Source organism: Neovison vison, chromosome 5 (assembly GCF_020171115.1).
Source record: "Neovison vison isolate M4711 chromosome 5, ASM_NN_V1, whole genome shotgun sequence".
NCBI lineage: Eukaryota > Metazoa > Chordata > Mammalia > Carnivora > Mustelidae > Neogale > Neogale vison.
This window is the reverse complement of record NC_058095.1, coordinates 88,811,036-88,831,831: the sequence shown is the minus strand read 5'-3', so window position 1 is coordinate 88,831,831 and position 20,796 is coordinate 88,811,036. Positions and strand designations below refer to the sequence as shown.

At 43.8% G+C, this 20,796-nt stretch overlaps 1 protein-coding gene across 1 annotated transcript in view; it reads right to left on the bottom strand.

Moving 5' to 3' along the window:
• The window catches only part of ATP8A2 (ATPase phospholipid transporting 8A2), a 617,557-nt gene that overhangs the window by 34,390 nt on the left and 562,371 nt on the right, over positions 1 to 20,796 (bottom strand). Inside the window, exon 35 of the mRNA XM_044249456.1 lies at positions 14,514 to 14,618. Within this exon, the coding sequence (XP_044105391.1) occupies positions 14,514 to 14,618 (105 nt within the window). The remainder of the gene's footprint in view (positions 1 to 14,513; positions 14,619 to 20,796) is intronic.

Here is a 20,796-nt window from a genome sequence, read left to right as displayed (position 1 = left end):
TTGGCATCTCTGAGTGAGTGAATAAGTATGAGCAACCATGTGTGGAAACTTCTCAGAAACTCCACTTTTATCCAGGCTGATCCCTGAAGCTTAGGAAGAGAATGCACCAAGGTTCTGTCAGAGAGATATACTTTTATAATGTGACCTTCAACAACAGGATATGTCTACTCACAGACATTTTTAAAAAGTCATGAAACTACTTGTCAGCAGGGGTTTAGTACAAAATGTTTTTAGAGTTTGGATGTAAATGGGTAATGGTCTATAGAAACAAAAAGAGGGCACTTGGGTGGCTCAGTCAGTTAAGTGTCTGACTCTTGGTTTCAGCTCAGATCATGATCTAATGGGTCCTGGGATCAAGCCCTGAGTCAGGCTCTGTGCCCAGCAGGAGTCTGCTTGAAGATTCTCTCTCTCTCTCCCTCTGTGCCCCTCCCGCCACTTGTAAGCACATATGTGCGCACTCTCACAAAATCAAAATAAGTCTCTCTCACTAAAATAAATCTTTAAAAATCAAAACATAAAGAAGAAGACTCAAAAAAAGAAAGGAGCATGGTGTCCTGTCCTGTTCACAGATGGGTGGACACAGGTTTGGGAGAACAAATGATAAACTTCACTATAAATTCAATGATCAGGTTTTTCTTTTGTTATGATTTCATTTTCTTTTGTTGTTCTTGTAAATGGCAGATATTCTTTTGTTCTTGTAAGTGGTAGAAGCTGATGAGAAATGCGTACACAACACACACACATTATATACACACATCTCAGTTTTTAGAAAGGTGAAAATATTTGTTATGGACACTAACATGAACAGCAGGACAGAAAATCAAGATGGGTAAACAGAAGGTGCATCTCAGAGCCTGTGCAACATTTCTAATGATGTCATAAGTTGGACATGTTCCAACAGAGCTATAAAAGAACAAAAGTCAGAAAACATGAAATCTATGCATGGTTTAAGTATAAGCTTCTGTGCTCAAGAAAGAAATTAATGCAAGGAATCCAGCAGTGACAGAACAATGAAGTAAACTTCATGGAATGATGTGGTTATGGCCTTTGAGAATACTACATAAAAAGGAAGAAGAAAAAGTCGCCTAAAGGAACAATAAGAACCGAGCATCTAAAGTACATAAATGAGGACGTCTGCTGGGCCTAATGGAAGAAATCCCTGAAGATCCTCATGGAAACTCTTTATCTGGAATCAGACAGTGCACTTTTCCCAGAGACAGTCCCCACAAAACAGCACAAATGCAACTCCTTTGTTTTTGAGGCTGCAAGTGTATTTCCATTTCTCTATACTGAAGAAACTAAAGGGAGAAACTCTGAGGAACAGCAGCAAAGCGGTTTTCAGCCAGTCCACCTAGGACGGCACGGTTTGCACATATAAAGCAGCGGAGGTCAGAATGCTGAGGAGACATGTGGCTGCAGCCTTTCTCTGGGTTATCCAACAAGAAGCTCCCTGGGCTCCTACTCTGAAAGTCACAGCGTCTCCAGTGCTCCAGCACAGAGAGTATCTGTAGACGCCTGGTCAAAGCATACAACCGGCAACATGGCAGCCACCAGCCCATGCCTCCTTGCTCTCCCTGAATGCCTCAGTGTCTTCTGCAGCCAGTGCAAGACTCTGCCTGAATGAAGGGCGTGGAAATGGCTTTGTCTCCAGCCTGTGGCAACTTGGATATTTCTTCAATTTTCAATAGATATGCGAGCAGGCAGAAAGATGACAGCATGGACAAGGATCCCCAAGTTGCAAGTGCCAAAAGCACTATCAGCAAGTTCCTGTCCTTAGCTTTTTTTTAGAAAAGCAAATGCTTTCTGAACAGGTAGGATATAGCCAGGACGATAAAAGGTCTTGGTGACATACCAGTGCTTTAATAAACAAAACAACTATCATTCTAGAAATACATGGAATAGCTAAAATTTTTTCCATCTGAAATCTTGACTGTTTGTGAGGAACCGGAAAAAAAGAACTCTAGGGCAGAACTGGAAATTCTTTATTCCACCAGTGATGGAAAGTTATACTTATCCATAAATTCAGAGAGGGCATATAAAAGTTTCACTGTTATACTTTTATAATTTAAATGCCAAAAATTAAGTTAATCATTTTATATTCCCTAAACTATATGTGTAAGCGACATTAAAATAACTACATGTGTTTTACTTTCTCTAAAGTGTATATTCTTACCAAAGTCTTCAAATTTTTTGATGAATGTATGTTTCACAATATCCATTGTGATTAAGTTGAAATACAGGGGTAATATATGCTTTCAAAGTTACAGCACTGTTTACTATTTTTCAATCACTAGTTTTTATAGATTTTACTTATTTATTTATTTGAGAGAGAGTGAGTGTGTGAGGGGAGGAGCAGAGGGAGAGGGACAAGCAGACTCCCCACTGACCACAGAGCCCAACACGTGGTTAGAACTCAGGACCTTGAGTTCATGACCTAAGCCGAAATCAAGAGTAAGACACTTAAATGACTGAGACACCCAGGTACCCCTCAACCACTAGTTTTTAAGTTGCATTCTCTATACATAATATATTTTTAAAAACATTTAAGACAAAAACCTTTAAATATTTCATGTAAGGCAGAGCAAACCTTAATATATTAAAAGCCATTAATGTTTCCAAGTTAACCTCCTTCTATAAAAATTTCAGATTAATTTTTTTGTATTCAACTATATAAATAGGTCACTTACTAGAAAGGTTGTAATTATATATTGTTACTCTTAAAAAAGCATTTTATGTCCATTATATACAAAATAATACTGGCAATTAGTCTATTCTGTTTCAAGGGCATTGCTTGGCCATATTCATGTCTGCATAAGTCAGTTATGTAACAAGAGAACAATTAATATCTGTGAGGCTATTTTAGAGAATTTTAGTGCTTATGTAAACTGTTGGATGCTTCTTCATATGACTTGAGTCATTTATAAGAAATGTAGGCAAATTTGTATTATTGATATAAATTATTTCTGTATTATTTCTATTTCTATTTAATAATGATTACTCAATTATTGAGTAATACATACTTATATATTATTATTTATAGTTTTACATAGTAAGCAAATATATTATTAAACATAAGAACCAAAGAAAATAGACTAAGGTTATGAGGTGAACCATGTAACATTATTTTTTTTTAAATTTTATTTTTATTTATTTGAGAGAGAAAGAGAGAAAGTGAGAGAGCACAAGTAGAGGGGATGGGCAGAGGGAGGAGGAGGGAGAAGCAGAATTCCTGCTGAGCAGGGAGCCCGATGCAGGGCTCCATCCCAGAATCCCGGGATCATGACCAGAGCTGAAGGCAGAACCTTAACCCACTGAGCCACTCAGGTGCCCCAAGGAAACACTATTAATATGACAACTGATCTTTGTACATCAAGGCTTTTCTCAATATGGCCAAAAGAAAATAGAAAAAATTTGGATAAGACATCTGTCCTCCATAAGACTTACTTCAAATTTCTGTCATTCTGAAAAACCATCTCACTGTTAAACTAATTGACTTTAAAACAAATGTGTTAATTTTAACTGCTATAATGAAAAAGTTCTTTTTTACTTTTTTGTATTTTCATATATATATGAAAAAATGTATGTATGTATATACATATATATATATATTTTAAGCTAACATTTGAAGAATGGGAGTCTATGGCTTTCGAATAGCATGACAATCACGTATTTTACAGCATTGGGTCATGCATCTTTCTTGCTTAAGCCCTTTCCATGGCTCCTGGTGGCTGAAATCCTGACCCTGTATCCTTACCTGGCCCCTCGGGTGACTTAGCCCCGTACTTTGTAAGCACCAGCCTGATCACCAACTCTTCCTGCCGTCTGTGATGCATCCTCCGCAGTCTTTGTTGGGGTGGCTGTGTTTTACTTAGGTCTCTAAGTGTCGTCCTGAGAGGCTTTCCTGACACACAAACCCATTCATTCCTCCACGACAAACCTCTGTTCCATGTTCCTCATAGTGGTCATCACTGATTCTCTTGTTTACTTGCTGGTTTGTTCGCTGTTGCCCTCACTGGTATGTGAGCTCGAACATGGCGGGGACCCATCTGTTTCATCCCACGCCACACCCTGGCCTGGCACCTCCTCGGTTTTCAGTAAAATGTCTGTTGCATGATGAGTAAATGACTTGTCCCGTATTAAGCCAAACACTGATTCTATTTGCTATGAAGCCAACATGTTTACTCATTAGCAAGTGTGAATTCCCAATTACCACCTCCTGAGGTGCCTTGAGCCAATCCTAATTGCTAGGGCAAGAGAATAAACACTGAATAACCACATTATCACTGCCTTGTTAGAAAGGGAAGACGTAATTGCGACTCACTGAATGGCTAAACCACCAACGCTGTAAGATAAGTAGTCATTCCTATGTCCTGGCCTGTGGATGAATTTCCTCTTTTGTGCACTCGAGAGACACATTCATTTTTTTCTTCTGCTCTTATTAATAGAGAGATTTCTCCCAAAGTTCAACAAATCCATGCTAACTGCAGCAATTCCTGCCACAATGATCATCTCTGAGAGAAAATTTTTACAAATTCTCTGAGTTCTCGACTACAAGGTCAGTGATGTCCTATTCACCTGCAGCCAAATGGCCCCTAACTGGCTTTCCAAGTGCCAGGCACAGAGATGGCAACTACTGCCCCTTGCCACAAACCCACCCCTGGCACCTGGGTGTGTGTGCTCTTATCAGTGCTGCGTACAAAAACAGACCCAAAATAAACAAAAAAGGTCCAGCACTGCCTCTCAAGTTCTTTTCACCTTAGAGTCTAATACATCCAAGGGATTCCATAATTCTGTTAAGGGCACTACAGAAGCAACTTTGCACCTGTACTTTTTGGAGTGCTATGAGGTCTACCCTTCTTTCCTCAGCCTCCCTAAGGATTTAGGAACAACCCATTGAGAAATGAGCAGAGGAATCTGGGTTCCTGGATTATGTTTAAATTGTAACTGGATTTCAGAGTGGATGTTCCTGGCCATCCCTTTTCTGCTGGCTGGAATGCTTCACCATCACAGCTGGAGGCAGGGAGGAAAAGGGAGTCACACTAAAAAGCAGACACTCACTGATAATGAAGTAGAAAGGCGATTAGCTAAGATCTTCTCAAAACCTCCCGAAGAACTAATCTCTGCTTGGAATGTGAAATATCGCTATTCAAATGATAAGACCTACACTGTGAAAAAATATTATTGAAAAACTTACCTCTGCATGTTTTTATTGTTGTTCAAATGGGTTAAATAAAACTGACTTCCCAAAAAAAAGGGGAGGGGATTAGAATATTTCATACTGCTTTACAAGGCATGAGACGAGCTATCAGCACTAGTGACTGGAATTAGCCTCTCAAGTAAAAATGATTTTCGAAAAGGGGCCTGTCGGCCAATAGAGAGAGCTGGCATTCAACTAACCTAAGCCCTGATGGGCAAAATAAATGGGCCTAGGTCATCCTGGACACAGAGTCTAAGGACATGTTACGAGCACGCCAAGACCTGACACTGACCTGCCTCCACGCCCATCAGCTCACTTCCCCGAAGCGAGTCAGACCACGGTTTCTTCACCCTCTCCCAGAGACTGAATAAACATTCGGCAATCCTTTCATTACAGCAACGGCCAGTGGCTGGGATCCTGGGATGTGGAGCACAGCTAATGAGCCACTCAAAGGGGAAACAAGAAGTCCTTTACTTGCTTCGTAACATAGGACAAAAGGTATTTATAAAAGTTTTCTTAAATTATTAAACAACAACAACAATCCCAAAGGCACTCAGGATTTACCATCCGTAAAATAACAGAGACTCAATTATTTTCCGTTGACACAGGAGGCTTAGGCATTAGGTAAATGCTAATTAGGTGTTTTACTTCCCTAGGAGTTGATTTTCCTCATCCTCTCTCTTTCCTGTGCCCAGGATGCAAACAGTCACCAGAAATCCCCATTTGGGTAATCCAGTGAGCCTTTCTGTAATTTCCTGCACCGTTTACTCCCTTTGTTCTACTAATGCATTTCCTCACCTGTTCTGAGTATTTGTCAGCAAGGCGCAAGTTTCCCTGGGCTTGCGTGAGGGTGCCGTGGACTCTCCCACTGTTCTAAGAACCTCGCCCTGTGGTCTCTACCACCATTGCTACATTCTTATGCTTTGTGCTGTGTTCTTCCCTACATGGGATTAAATCCACTTAATTAGTTTCTTTCATAGACCATCCTAGTCTCCATTAAGGGGCTTCTGGTTGGAAATCATCTTCCTCAATAAGGCTTTTCTTTTCTGAGTCCTATCAAAGCAGCTGAGTGCCTTCGTGGACTCCTTTGTATTTGCCCCAAAGTTGACAGACTGTTTGATTTCCGTATTCCTGGGGAGGGGGGGTAGTCTCCAGGTTCTCTCTACATTTAGGGGTGGATAAGGTACCAATGTTCAAGTATTATTTTCTAGTTTCCTTAGAGTTCTGCAATCAATGTTATCAAAGTGGCAGGTTTTGACCTTTTCCTGAAGCTTCCAATCAGATTCCTGCTTTTAGGAAACTACCCCTCCTGGTCTTTCTGGGGGCTCCACTGCTTTCCACACAGGCTAACTGAGATGCAATTTGAAATTCAAGCACTTGGGGAGCTCTCAATGCCCTGGCTTTGTTGAAGGAAGCCTGGAGTCAGGGATGAGGGTCTGGCCTCTGATTTTGCTTGTGTGATGCTAGGGGGAGAGGTGAGCCCACCTCCTTGAGGCTGAGCCCCCTTTTCTGCCTAGGAGCAAACTCATTCACAACATGTGGTGATAATCATTGTGAGAAAAAGAAAATGGGCATAACTCCCGTTAAGCCCATGGCATTAAAAACAAGGAAGAGAGCTCAAAACAAGGAAGAGGGGGGTGCACCTTGGGATTAAAAAAAATTTAAAAACACAGCAACCAAAGGTTACATGTGGCCCTTGCCTCGATCCTCACACAGACCTAATAAATCCCTAACAGGAGAGGCTTGGGAGAACCCAGAAAATCTGTTTACGGACTGGGTGTCAACGGATACCAAGGAATTGTAATTTTTTAGATGTGATAATAGGCACTGTGATAATAGTTACAGTGTTTGTATGTAGTAGCATAATATGTATTAACAGATAATCCATGTTAAAATGTAGAATGTGAGATTTAGAGCAATATCTTGAAGTATGTGAGGGTGAGATGTGAGGCTGAGGATTTGCTTTGTAAGCGTCAGCGAAACCCAAACAGGGCCGAACCAGAGCTAGATGAAGCGATTGTGGCAAAATCTGTGCCCCGAGGATACAGTTCTTTGTATTAGGTGCCCTACTGTTGTGTATGTTGAATATCTGAATAACTGAAAAAACTTTCAAAATGAATAAAGACAGGCCAGTCAGACATTATCCTAGTGGTGAGAAGTCAGACAACTCAGTCACGTCGGAGAGTGGTCTGGAGGTGGAAGCGTATGTCCTCAGGATTGCAGGTCCCCCCAGCACAAGGGTCTGCCTCATTTGTTCCTGAGCACCCAGAGCGCGACCCAGTACCGACACTGTTGTCTAAAACCAGACAACAGAGAAGGGCCAAGAGGCAGCACCAGAAAAGCATGACGAAGGGGCAACTGGGTGGCTCAGTGGGTTAAGCTGCTGCCTTCGGCTCGGGTAGTGATCTCGGGGTCCTGGGATCGAGTCCCGCATCGGGCTCTCTGCTTGGCAGGGAGCCTGCTTCTCTCTCTCTCTGCCTGCCTTGCCTCTCTGCCTACTTGTGATCTCTGTCAAATAAATAAATAAAATCTTAAAAAAAAGAAAAGAAAAGAAAAGAAAAGAAAAGCATGACCAAGCTGGGGGAGGGGCAGCTTGGGAGGACAAGGGGAGGCGGGAGGCCAGTAGAGGGAGAGGAGGAGGACATGTCTGTGTGGTCCCAGCCTGCGCTAAGTTGGACCGCTAAAAGGAAAGGTTCTAGACCAGGAAGTGGCAGGAGTAGGGTTGTGCTTTGGGAACAGGCTCGGCCGTGTGGAGGGTGGAACGAGGCAGGAAGGCACCACAGCAGGGAGACCAGTCAGGGGGACAGTAGGGCAAAGAAGCCACTGACCCCAGGAACGGTGCCGGTCTGGGGGCTGCAAAGATGGCCTGTTTCAGCGTCCTGGCCCCCTGCTCTACATGGCAGCAGAGAGGGGACAGGATGATGCGGAAAAGGTGTCTGAGGTACTGTGGCAACTTGTCACTGATTGGGGGGGGGGCGGTGCGGGTGGGAAACTCCAAAGGAAGGCCTGGGCCTCAAGAGAAGATGGCTAGCTCGGCCCGAGATGTGCTGCGTACAGACAGTCTGGGTGTGGGACACAGCTGGCTGGGAACATGCTCTTCTTTGCAAGGTGGACTTCGTGAATGCCGGAATCCAAGGCTGACTTGGGCAACTGTCAGGATTGCGAACTCTCCCCCATTCTCCTGACCCCACATTCACTGTGGCTTCTTCACGCTGCTCTGGTGTGCCTGGAACTGGGCTGGATCCATGCTCTTTGCCCCAGCCAAGGGGGGCATACCCTGATGAGGTGACCCAGTGTGTGTGCTATACGTATGCTCTAAGAGCACTGGAGAAAACCCACATGTGTTAGAAGCTGAAACTTGGTATTCAGCTTCCATGTTATGGGACAACATGGGGGTTACCACTGCCCGAACGTCTCCATCTGCTACAGATTTAATACGTACTCTTTCCCTTAAAACTCCAAGTTACTTGATGATGAGAAAGCTGAAGTTCAGAGAAGTTAATAACCCAACCAAGGTCACACAGCTGAGTGAGAGGCAGGGCTCAGAGCCCTGCTCAGGTCTGTCTGTCTCAATGCCCTGTGCTCTTTCCTCCGCTTCATGACACAGTGATGGAAAAAATGCAGCTAGAAGTGAAATAAATCTTAACCAGGTGTTGGAAGCAGACATTTGCCACCTGGCCTGGAGAAGTTTGCTAAAATGATGCCATAATTTCCTATCATTTTAGCTAATAAAAAACTAATAGATACTTTAGGGAGAAGAAGGGTGGAAAGGGGAAACAAAAGGAAGACAGAGAGACATGAGCTGACAACAGTCCAAACTAGAAGGAAAAACTATGCCTTCTGAACTGATACAAAGTCTACATTGGGGAAATAAGATATCATCAAGCTGGTGTATCTCCTACTCTGAGGGTTGCTTGCATTTATCTTTGACTCAGCAATTAAACAGTTTTGACCTGGGAGGTGTGACAACACCAAAAAGTTTTCAAACGTTATATTATTTTATTTATTTTTAACATTTTATCTACTTATTTGTCAGAGAGAGAGGGAGAATGTGAGCAAGAGAGCTTACCAGGAGGGGAACAGTGAGCAGAGGGAGAAGCAGGCTCCTTGCTGAGTGGGGAGCCTGATGCGGGGCTCCATCCCAGGACCTTGGGATCATGACCTAAGCCGAAGGCACATGCTTAACCAACTGAGCCACCCAGGCGTCCCTAAACATTATTTTAAAGATCAAAGGATCTCTGTTTAAAGCTCAAAGCATAGTGGCTACTCACCTCAAAATGTACCGGGGAATTTTTTTAAAAAATTTAATTGATTTTTAAAAGAGCACCAGGTGAATGCTGCCTGGAATGGAGGAATGATCTTCGGTGTGTTTGAAAATGCTGCTGATATGTTTCAGGCTCTGGCTTCTGTTTTTCCACTGATAACACTCCCTTAGGATTCCCAGATGGCTGGCTTGGACCCGTGCCCCGCCTGTCCGCACAGCCGTAGCCTCAATGACACAGGCGCTGTGTGAGACCAGGCTGCGGCGCCCAGACACGGGCGTGAATCAAGTTCCCTCCTGAATCCCCAAGAGGCAGACAGGCTGTCTAGATTACCCTGTGCGTGCCGGCTGGGCCCTGGGGTCCCAGAGCCCATGTATCAGCATTCATGAGCACATAAAACCAAGTAAGAGATTCAGTGATCACTCACTATAAGGCAAAGACCAGTCACCCGGCTACCTTTACTGAGGGCACAGAGTAAACTATACTCCGGGGAGGCACTTAAGTGAAAGAGAATCCCACTGCCTTGCCGGTGAAAGCCAAGGGTAGCAACCAGAACTCCTTGACCTTGAAACTGGAGAAAAATCAGCTGGGACCTACCCTCCCCCGTCCACTCCAACCACTGTGGTGAACAGAAAGAAGTTCTAAAACAAAACAAGGGTCTCCTTGTGGTTTATTTGGATTAAGCATAACTAGAAAACTCAATGTTTTCATCAAATATATTCACCTTGCTTCCTGACTGCTTGTCATACCCAGAATACCCAAATATCCTCTATTTTGCCCTGAGGAAGAAAAACAATTTAAAGGGGGAAAATTTAGTTTGTCAACCTTACATGACATCCTGGACATTTAAAAAAATTATATTTGTAAAGGTAAGTGGCCACCGGTAGATTTTCTTCCACCAGAGGAAAAATACAGTCACATGAGTTACACTTTAGGAATAAAGAAGGAGAGGGAGAAAATACTACCAAAACATTGAAAGAAAGAATTCTTTCCTTAGCTCATTTTTTGAGACATGTGCAAGGTACTGACATGCATGATAGATTCTATTCTACACACAGGACAGTAGGGATATCTCTTGGTCAACTTTTTTGGGGAAGATGGCTTGGGGAAAGGTATTCTGAACAATACAAATATTAACAAGTGTCTAGTGTTTGTGAGGTACACAGACAATACACCAAGAAAAAGTTTTCATCAGGAAAAAAACAAAATAAAAGACAAAATGAAAACATTTCTATTTTCCACCTGAAGCATTTTCTTTTATCCCTGTACTTTCTTGATATCTCAGTCATAGATCTCATCTTTTCTCCTTATCAGCTTTTATTCTCTAAGTCATGAGTACAGGCTTAATTGTGCATCAATGACACATGTCATTTTGGAAGACAAAATTTACTAATGCAAAAGTGCAGGAGTGTGCTAATGAAATTTTCATGTTTATCAAAATAATAGAAGAGTTTGGGGCTTTGACAAGATCAATAAAATGGTAAGTTGAAGTATTTTATTGCATGGATAAAGGGCATAGGGGAACACTTAGAATTCCTAGCTACCGTCAAAATTGTAATTGCAAATTTGGCATGAAAGGGCTTTTTTTTTTTTTTTTTAAGATTAATGCATAAAAATTTTTGTTCTATTTCTTATGAGTACATTCCTGAGAAAAACTGCTCGAATATTTGCCGGTGACTTGGACCTAGGTTTTATGACTTGGCAGAGTGTACTGAAGGGGCCTTAAGGAAAGCTTTCAGCATTGAGCTGCATAGCTGTCCGGTGGTTAGGGATGTCGAGGACACCCGGCGAGCAGAGGCCCTGGAAGGCAGGGTCGGTGGGAGGACCAGCTCCCAGCCTTACTCATCTTTGTACGGGGAGGCGATGCTAATGTCCCACGCATCTGTCCATCTGTGACTCTGTTAGCTCTGTTCCGAAGCTGTGAAGTAAGTGGTCCCCTCATGACAGGCCCAGTGGCCGCCGGCCTCTCAGCAGCGCTCCATAGCTACTCTTAATGTGGGCCTACGCAACGGGCTCCAGCGGCCCTGCACAGAGAATGCGGGCTCACCTTCCTCTCCTCCTCACCAGCTCACTGGGCTTTTGCAGTGCCAGTCAGCCAACAAATATTTACAGAGTGTTTACTATGCACCAGCCTAAAAGCAACAGAGAGATGCACGAGCCTACTGAAATATTAGATGGCGGTGGGATTAAGGAATGGGACGTGTGAGGAGAGAGAGGAGTACTCAGGGTCGCTCCAGGAGGGTGTCTCTAAATCATTACAAGGAGGAAGGGAGCTGAAGGAACCTCCCCGCCCACCCCAGGCCCTGGGCTTCCCCTCCCCCACCCCTCCCCCACCCCTCCCCCACCCCTCCCCCACCCCTCCCCCACCCTTCCCGGTACCAGAGCCGCCTAGGAATCCAGGCAGGTGTGAAAGAAGCAAACAAAGGTGATAAACGAACAGTTGTGAGGCCAAGCAGGACAAAATCAGAGGAGCCCGTCCCACTATCTAGTTTGCAAAGGACCACCCAGAAAATCTGGGAGCAATTAGGAGGGAGAAAAAAACAAACAGTGGTGGTGGTGGTGGTGGCTGGGCCCTCCGAAGCTGATGGGAGGCAGCGATCACACAAGTGAGGCAGGACACTGGGACTAGAGGAGCCCCAGTCAGGAGGTGGGGGCGGGGCACACTCACCTTTCATGCGCCCTGGGTACAACTACAAGGTTGCAAAATTGACAAAGCGATCAGAAAACAGATTTTAAAATGCAGACGGTAAGAGACCACACTTAAACTGTAATTATCTTCCGAAATTCAGTGGAACATTGAAAAGTGAGTTGTGAACAGGATATGTGAGTTTTAAAAATGCCATTCTTTTTATCAACAGTGAGGAGGGCTCATACACCACCACCACCACCACCCCACCCCCCCCCCCCCCCCCCACCCCCCCGCCAAAGTGAAGGCTAGCAGCTGACACTCTGCATTCCAGCCACGGGTCAGGCAATATGCTGCGCATTGTTTCATGAGCCCTGGCCTCACTTCCCCCACATACTACTCTTCTGCTGCGGATGAAGAGACCATCCCACTGTAGGAAATATCTTGTCCAAGGTCACATGGCTAAGCAGCAGCTGAGCCAGAACTGAAACACGGGCTCCAGATCCCTTGGGGTGAATTGCACAGGGCACACAATCCCACTGGGCACCTCCAGGCGCCCCCACAGGCTGCTCCCTCTGACGGAAATACGCACTCATCACTTCCGTCTGCTCACCTCCTCCAAGCCCTGTTTTCCATCCCGTCCCCCATGTGAAGCCCTTCACCTCTCAAGCCAGATGGCCTCCCAGCTTGCTGCCTCCTCTCAATACCTCCCTGCTCCCCACCCCATGTCCAGCCCTATTAGCTGGCGGGGCCAGAACCAGACCCTGACTCACATTAGATCAAACATGGTAACGCGCCTTCCTATGCCACGTGAGGTGCAAGGTTTTCCTGTCCAACGTCGCATAAAAGTTTTAGAATTTGGCTTTGAAATTCTCCTTTGACTTAGAAATCACCCAAGATCTCTCAGCAGCTACTGTGTGTGAGTGAGCATTCTTGAGATCTAAGAGGCCCTGGGAGTGGTTTTCAAAGAAGCCAAGATTGTGTACTTAATAAACCTAAGTGGTTACTAAAATTGATCTGCATTTTGTAGAATTTTAAGCCTTTATGAATTTCAATTTGCAGAGGCTTCTCCCTATTTTTAGAGCTTATGAACATTTGTGGGGGGGGGTGGTCAAGAATTTTCTAATTCCTTGAAAATCTAGTAGGTGTTAAGCACTATGCCTAAAGTATCTAACGGAGAGCGCTGGCCTTGGCCGCGGGCTGCCTGTTGTAATGGTTCTGTACAGACCTGCTTAAGGCCCTGCCGCTGTCCCCATACACTCATGGCTTTCAGTTATTAAAGACAGTGGTTTTTGTCCTGTTGACAGATTATTTTTTAGAGTGACGAGCACAGCTGCCATGTAACGGATGCTAATGGACTCGCTTGTTAAAAAATGCCATAAACAAATACAAAAACCACAACTTCAGCTACGGACTCGACTACCCCTCTCCTAAAACATTTGCAGTAATTTAAAGCGATATTCCCAATACTTCTCAAAATTCAGATTCTCTTATAAAGAAATGCTTTGTCTTCATTGCTTTGAAAGATGGTATGAATAAACAGAATAAAACAAGACACACAGGAGGGGTCTCTAGAAGTTTTCAACTTGTAGGTTTCTGTTTCCCTGGCAGGTACATACAGACTTCCTCCGAAGCATTTACAGGACAGCTGTACTCATAATCTTCCAGACATGCCATGTGTTTAAGACGGCGATGCTCAACTGTTCTTGGGTGCAGGTAGACTTTCTTTGGGAGTATATGGGCTTTAACTAAATGCAGTCTAATAGCATTATAACAAAGATGATTAATCAAAAGCTTTTCTCATACCCAACTTAGAGACGGGGAGGAGGTGGCCGAGGTTCTACCACAAATAAGGGAAAGGAATGATAACATTTGTCTCTCTGAACTAGCCTGGATGTTCACACGATAGTTTTGTCAACCCAAGCAGAAAATCATAATTCATGAAAAGGAAAACAAAAAGGCCCAGGTATACTTGCCATGAACTATATATAACAAGATTGACATGAATAACAGGTGTCATTTGGCACACAAACCTTCCTGGTAGATACTCATTCTCTAGTCTAATAACTGGCCCTGGTTTCAAAAGGCCTAGTTTTTAAATACTCTTTGGTAATATAACTAAAAGAGAACTTGTCCACGTCAGGGTAGTATTGCTACTATTTCTGTTTTCTACATGTGCATTGTTTTACCCGGACCCAATAAAAACTCCCGCCTTACCTGGGGACAGACTAGATTTCATGTGACCACAGAGAAAATGTAATTTAAATCTCCCTATGACGGTATTCTTAGAGAATAACCAAAACACTTAAAACAGCAGTTCATGCTCACATGGAAAACCAAGAAGAGAAACAGAAAGCCGGGAAGGAAAGGTAGGGAGAAGGGCCGGGAGGACTGGTGCCCCCCACACACTCGGTCGGAGCTGGCCCACCTCTTTCCATTACTGTCCCGAAGCATCGCCTTCCCCATCACTCTGGACTTCGTCTCCAGCTCCTGTACCTCCTCCAGCAATGTTTTTTTGCAGGTATGCTTGGCCCTGTGTCACAAGGAAAAGACAAAAAGCACATGACACATGAAACCTACACAGCTGTAGAGACGGTCGCTCCCTTTGGGGTCATCTCTGGAAGCCCTTTGAGGCTGAGGCTGTGGCTTCGGACATCACGGAACACTCTAACTGTCCCTGCGTATGGCCAGGGTTCTACTTTCATAACCTGGGAAGCATCCCAAGTTTTGAGGAACACACTTGGACCATGAACCTCCTGTTACCCCACATCCCCCAAAGAACACAGCTTGTTGCTGAAAGCCTGGGGATCTGGTTGAGGACCCCCACCATTCAGACCAAAGATCCAGGCTCACGGATGTTCACGGGTCTATTTCTAAAGCTTTTCACTGCAGGATCTGGGAACCCAGGGGATGCTTTAAATCCTTCCCCAAGTGGATAGATGCAGGTCCCTTGGCCCAGGCCCCTGTGATCACAGAGCCCCAGGTGAGCAGTTTGTTCTCTTTTTAGCATGGAAAGATACACGGTCACAGCAGGAATGGGATTTATAATGCTGGAGTTCACGCTCTTCAAGTCAAACCGTGCATCTGAAATTTAGGGTCAACACAAATATCCAGGCACAGCTTTTCCACCCTTCTCTTGCAGAGACTTACCATTAGGGCCCATATTCGTGGGCCCCCACAGAGTAAAACAACTGAGGGAGTAAGAAAACAAGCTGGCCTCTTGACCACAGCTGAAACCTCAGCCTGGTTCCATTACACCCCTTGAACTGTAGGGATAGCTGCCTGCGCCCTTTTTCTGGTTAAATGAAGAATACCTTACAAATGTTCAAAGAAGCGACTGATCTAGGGTCTCCCCAAAGTTGAGACTACACACAGAGCTCCTGGTTGGAAAGGATACAGTTGAAGAAAGGCGGTTAGCTGGACACGGGTGTGAGATGGGAAAAGAAAAACTCAAGAAGCAAAAAGGCTCCGAGCTTAGCAATACAGGGCAGTTTTCCTTGTTACGAAAAGCTTATCAATCGTTTCAACGTGAACAGATGTGAAGACCCGGTTAAGGACCAGGACTCAAAAACACAAGGTGAACAAATGCGGAGCATCTCTGCGAGGACGGGACAACTGTGGAATGGGGACAGTCGGGAGATGGGAGCTGTTTCAGGGGGACTCACAAACGCCCGCCCACCCTCCACCTTCAAGGGAAGAAAGTCTGTTAAGATAATGCCCAGTCATCCCCTAACACTCCAAATTAATCTATAATGGAGTATTAGTCCGAAGACACTGTATATGCGCCTGCCATTCCTTTCCTCCAAAGTAAACACGAGCACTTGGCCGCACAGGTTTTAACACATAATACCTTAATTACACCAAGCTGAGTCCGGGGACTCAGTAGTGATAACATTCCGCAGTTCAAAGCAGAGGCGGTGGAATTTTAATTTAAACAAGAAATGAGAAAACATTTAACGTTTTGCAGGAGACAGGCAAAAATTTTACACTGTTCCGTATTACTGAACATGCTGCGCCCCCGACTTTCATCTCATGGGCTCATGGGGCTAGAATGGTACCAAGACAACCTGAGTTGCAAGCCACACTCCAGCAGGATTCACCCCGGATTTCCAGGCCCCAGAAGGACATGCGTGCCGGTCCTGAGGCTGAGTGTGTGCTTGGTTTCAGGGCCCTCCTCGCTTCACCACTGTCCTCCCCTTTTTCTCTCTGGAACAGCCCAGAAGAGAACCTCTGGAACAGCCCTCCATTGCATGGAGCACTGGGTGTGGTGCAAAAAACAAGGAATACGGTTATGCTGGAAAAAAAAAAAAAAAAGAAAAAGAAAAGTAAAGAAATAGGCTAGGGACAGGAAGGCTGGGCCAGTGGGTGCAGGGCCCTGGAAATCTATACCTTAGGCCAAGGGAGAGAGAATCTGGCCCACTGCATCGAAGCTGCTGGTGTGGGTTCATTCATAAAATCACCTCAGAAGGAAATGATCACCAGGTACTACACATGTTCTCAGTGGATAAAACTCATCTGTGCCTAAGAGTTACTCAACAATTTCATAGTATTTCCATGAGGCGAGCTCCCACAGGCTAGCCTGGGAACTTGACCACTATTTGAGAACACTGGGTGGCGATGCTGGGGACGATTCTGTGAGTCCTTCTCTGTGGGCACTAGAAGCAATGTTAGCAGTGCAAAACCACTTTCTCAGCAGCCTTTATCTAATAAAGCCTTAATTAGATAAATGATCTCCCCATCAAAGTCCACCTGTGAAAAGCCAGTCTTTGAGCATTAGCCACTGGCATGCAATTTAGGTCTCACCAGGAGCTGGGGTTTGGCTTGCTCAGCCACAGCTGTGACCGAGTGAGCCCCATTATCCAGGAGCGGCTTATCCCCAGTGGCCCAGGGCTGCTCCATCTAACCCGCGTCAAGAAACCCGATGACTACAGAAGGGGCAAGGTGGGGTTGCTTGGCCACTGTCAGAGTGCGAGAGCATCGGGGAGCCTCCAGGAAAACTCCAGGTTAGGAGGGACTTTTAAAATAAATGGATTGGCTTAGATTTTCACACACACACACACCCCCCACCACCAGAAGCTTTTTTCCTTGACTCTTTCTTTTGCATGGAAAAGTAGCAAGTCAGAAGGAGACATTAAATTCTAAATGTGGATGAAAATATAAATACGGTGTGCTTCACATGAGCTTATTGTAGGTAGAAAGGTTTTTTTTTACAAAAATATCAAGACTCATTTGTATACAGAAATTTTGTATTACCTTTTATTTCCATTTGACTGCCTATCTGGGATTATAATAAGGAAATGAAGTCATTCTGGAATTGCTGAACGTATTGTGTGCTGCCGGGTAAAGCGTAAGAGATACAGTTAGATAAAAGAAGACTGGTTCCTGTGTTCAGTGGCCTTGAGCTTTATATTATTTTTGTAAAGCAACTAACGAATTTCTCCTAAATGAGAATAAGTACACAGCAGCTTACCTAAGAATGCTGTCATGGGTAAACATTTTGGAAGTGTGTAAGCTAAAGGATATTAAAGTAGTTCTGGGCAATTTAAACTTCATGCTCCTCATAAAAATACTCATTAGCCAGGTATCACATATAATCAATCAATTATTTCAGTAAAAGATGTGTTAGTTTGGTCCCTCGTGAAAATTATGGTTGACAGGATAAAAGAGTAGCTACTTTATGGTGTCCAAATCTGACTTAAGATAGTCTAGTAATGGATCTTCAAGCAGAAAGCTGACAGACTTCATGGAAAAAATGACTAAATTACCTCATGCTGAGTTTCTTTCTTTCTTTCTTTCTTTTTTTTTTCCTGACTCTAAAGAGTCTAGGTCCTAAAATGGGAGAAAGGGACTGGACAAAGTAAGGGGGAAAATGCAGAAAGAGAGCAGCTCACTTTGTTAAGCGCTTTTAGAAAGACACATGAAAAGGTGGGCCTGCGGGTCTGCTAGGATTTAAAAGCTCTTTCAAAGTAGTTAACCACTAAAATTCAAAACAAGACAAGAGGTCTGTAAGACTGGTGCAAGGCTGAGAAACAAACTGAGGATTTTGGAGGGGAGAGGGTGGAGGGTTGGGTGAGCCTGGTGGTGGGTATTATGGAGGGCACGTATTGCATGGAGCATTGGGTGGGGTGCATAAACAATGAAACTTGGAACACTGGAAAAATAAAAAAATAAAAAAAAAAATTGGTCCAAGGCAAGATGAGAAAACGTAACCGTCCCGTGAACTCGGCCCCATGTCGCTGTCATGGCACAGGCCCTTCGTGGCCCCGGGATTCTGGTTCACTTCATTCAAACTCTCCGTGGACGTCCAAGGAGAGCCAGAGCACATCGTGTTTCAATAAAGAGTTGACAGTTGGAACCATATGAAGGGTGGCTGTGGACAATCAGGTTCATGTTTTTGTTCAGTGTGCAGGAAGGGAAAACAGAACATGTTGTAGGAAGTGGAAGCTCAGAAAGAGAAATCACGGGTCACCTGTGTGGCTCAGTGGGTTAAAGCCTCTGCCTTTGGCTCGGGTCATGATCCCAGGGTCCTGGGATGGAGCCTCACATCGGGCTCTCTGCTTGGCGGGGAGCCTGCTTCCTCCTCTCTCTCTCTCTCTCTCTCTGCCTGCCTCTCTGCCTACTTATGATCTCTGTCTGTCAAATAAATAAATAAAATCTTTAAAAAAAACAAAAAAGAAAAAAAGAAAGAGAAATCACAGTCCTGGATGGTGGTCTTGGCAGAGGTGAGCAACTCTGAGTCTGCTTCCACCTCCCGGAGAAGCCTCTGAAATTTACTGGACCAAACAACATCTATTTCAGGCTGGGAGTATAATATAAGATAAAACCCGGGCCCCATGATCTCAGGGAAAATTCCCAGATAAGCTGGCCAGATGCTTGTCTTTGAGGACAGCGGCGACTCTAATTTAGACATTACATGTGTATTACAAATTAAGCATGTACTTTGGGCAAATACTGCCGAGGAGAGCCAAGGTAGTCCATTCTCCCTGGCTTCCCTAAATAAAACCAGACAAAAGTACATTTCTGTAAGTGCCTCCGGAATTGAGTAGGAGTCTTCCCAGCTCAGCCCAAAGCTGCTAGAAAAGCCCACTGCTCTTGGGAAGGGCTCTTCTCTGCGCTTGTCCTGGGCAGGAGGCAGCAGGTAGGACAATGCCCAGGGTCTGCCACTGCTGGCCCCTGACCAGCACCTCCTTCGTAGTGCCTGGTCCCTTCTCCTACCTGGCTGGCAAGCTTCTCGCATAAAGTGACTTCCACTCTTTCCATATGGTGGAGCTGGAGGCAGTGTCCTTGGATTTATCCTTGCTAAAATGTAAATGGTGCTAGTTATATAGTACGAGGGGAAACCAAAAACAAGTCCTGTTTAAAGGAATAATTTGCTTCACTGGTGACTGGTAAGTTTTACTTGGAATGGATTGGAAAAGATCCAGAAGACTGACAGGAGGTAGAGACATTATAATCTGCAACCACTTTTTGAAAGAGTAGAAAGATACTGCTGCTAAAGTCTCACTTGGCAAATACAGAGACTCAGTAAACATTTTTTTTCGGAATCTTAATCAAGATAGTTGAATTAAAATAGGCTGAGAGTAATTCATAGTCACATTTCTATTCTCAATCGCTATAAATTGTAACGTGATCTGATGTAGCCAGTACCATGTTGGATTTACCTAAAACTAACTTGTCATGTAAAATTGAAGAAATTTAGCAAGGTAATATAGCATGCCACAATTGGGCTATGTGCTACAAGAACAAATAATAGAACTAGCATTTTGTTTCAGTGCATTTATTAGATTAAGAAAACATCTTTCCTGGCTACAATAATTTCATTTTGAAGGATTCCAATTCAGCTGTTTATAGAATATGGTTCTAGCAGATAAAAGGGAACTATTGGTAAATCAAGGCATTTAATAAATTAGAATTATTTAATTTTTGCTAATAGTTGCAAAACTTAGTGAAGAGAAAAAAAAAAGCACCCCAAATATGTGCTATACAATTCTCTCTCTTCCTCACTCTCTCTGCATTAGGCATCACTGGTTGTCAAGATAATGCCAAAATGAAGACTTTTTCAAAAAACATCCTTAACTGTCAGGCAAGAACAATTCTCATTGAGTGTGGGAGGAAGGGGGGAGATAAAAATGAAATCTGATGTCTTTTCCTGGAAGGTCTGGATTAAAGTCTCAATTCTCTACCTCAGGGCCCCAAAATAATTATGCTTTGCCCAAAGTAAAACCAATCAAGGAGTCTCAATTTTCAGGGAAAGTTGGCAACTGTTTGTAGGAGGAATCAGCCTACCCCAAACAAAAATAAATATTATCTCTTTTGGAGTCTTCCATCTCTTTCTCGTGGATGAAATTAAAATTAACATTATCTTGCAACTTAGTTGCTTAGCTTACCTTGTGCACAAGATATTTTGGAAATAATGTATTCTGGAACATATAAGCAAAAACTGAGCATGAATTATTTCCTTCTTAACCTACATTATAATTTCATCTTTGTGATTAATTCTCATAGACCTGTACTGACACTCAAAAATAAATTATATTTGAAGGAGTTCTACTGTGAATTATTGGAGAAATGAAGAATACTTCATTCCAAGTTATTTTCTAATTTGAAATGACTTACATATACACAATTTTCGTTTAAGTCTAGGATTTAAAGCCAGTTTATATTTGTAACTGCTTAGGCATTGATTTTTTATATAAGGAGAAATGAATTTT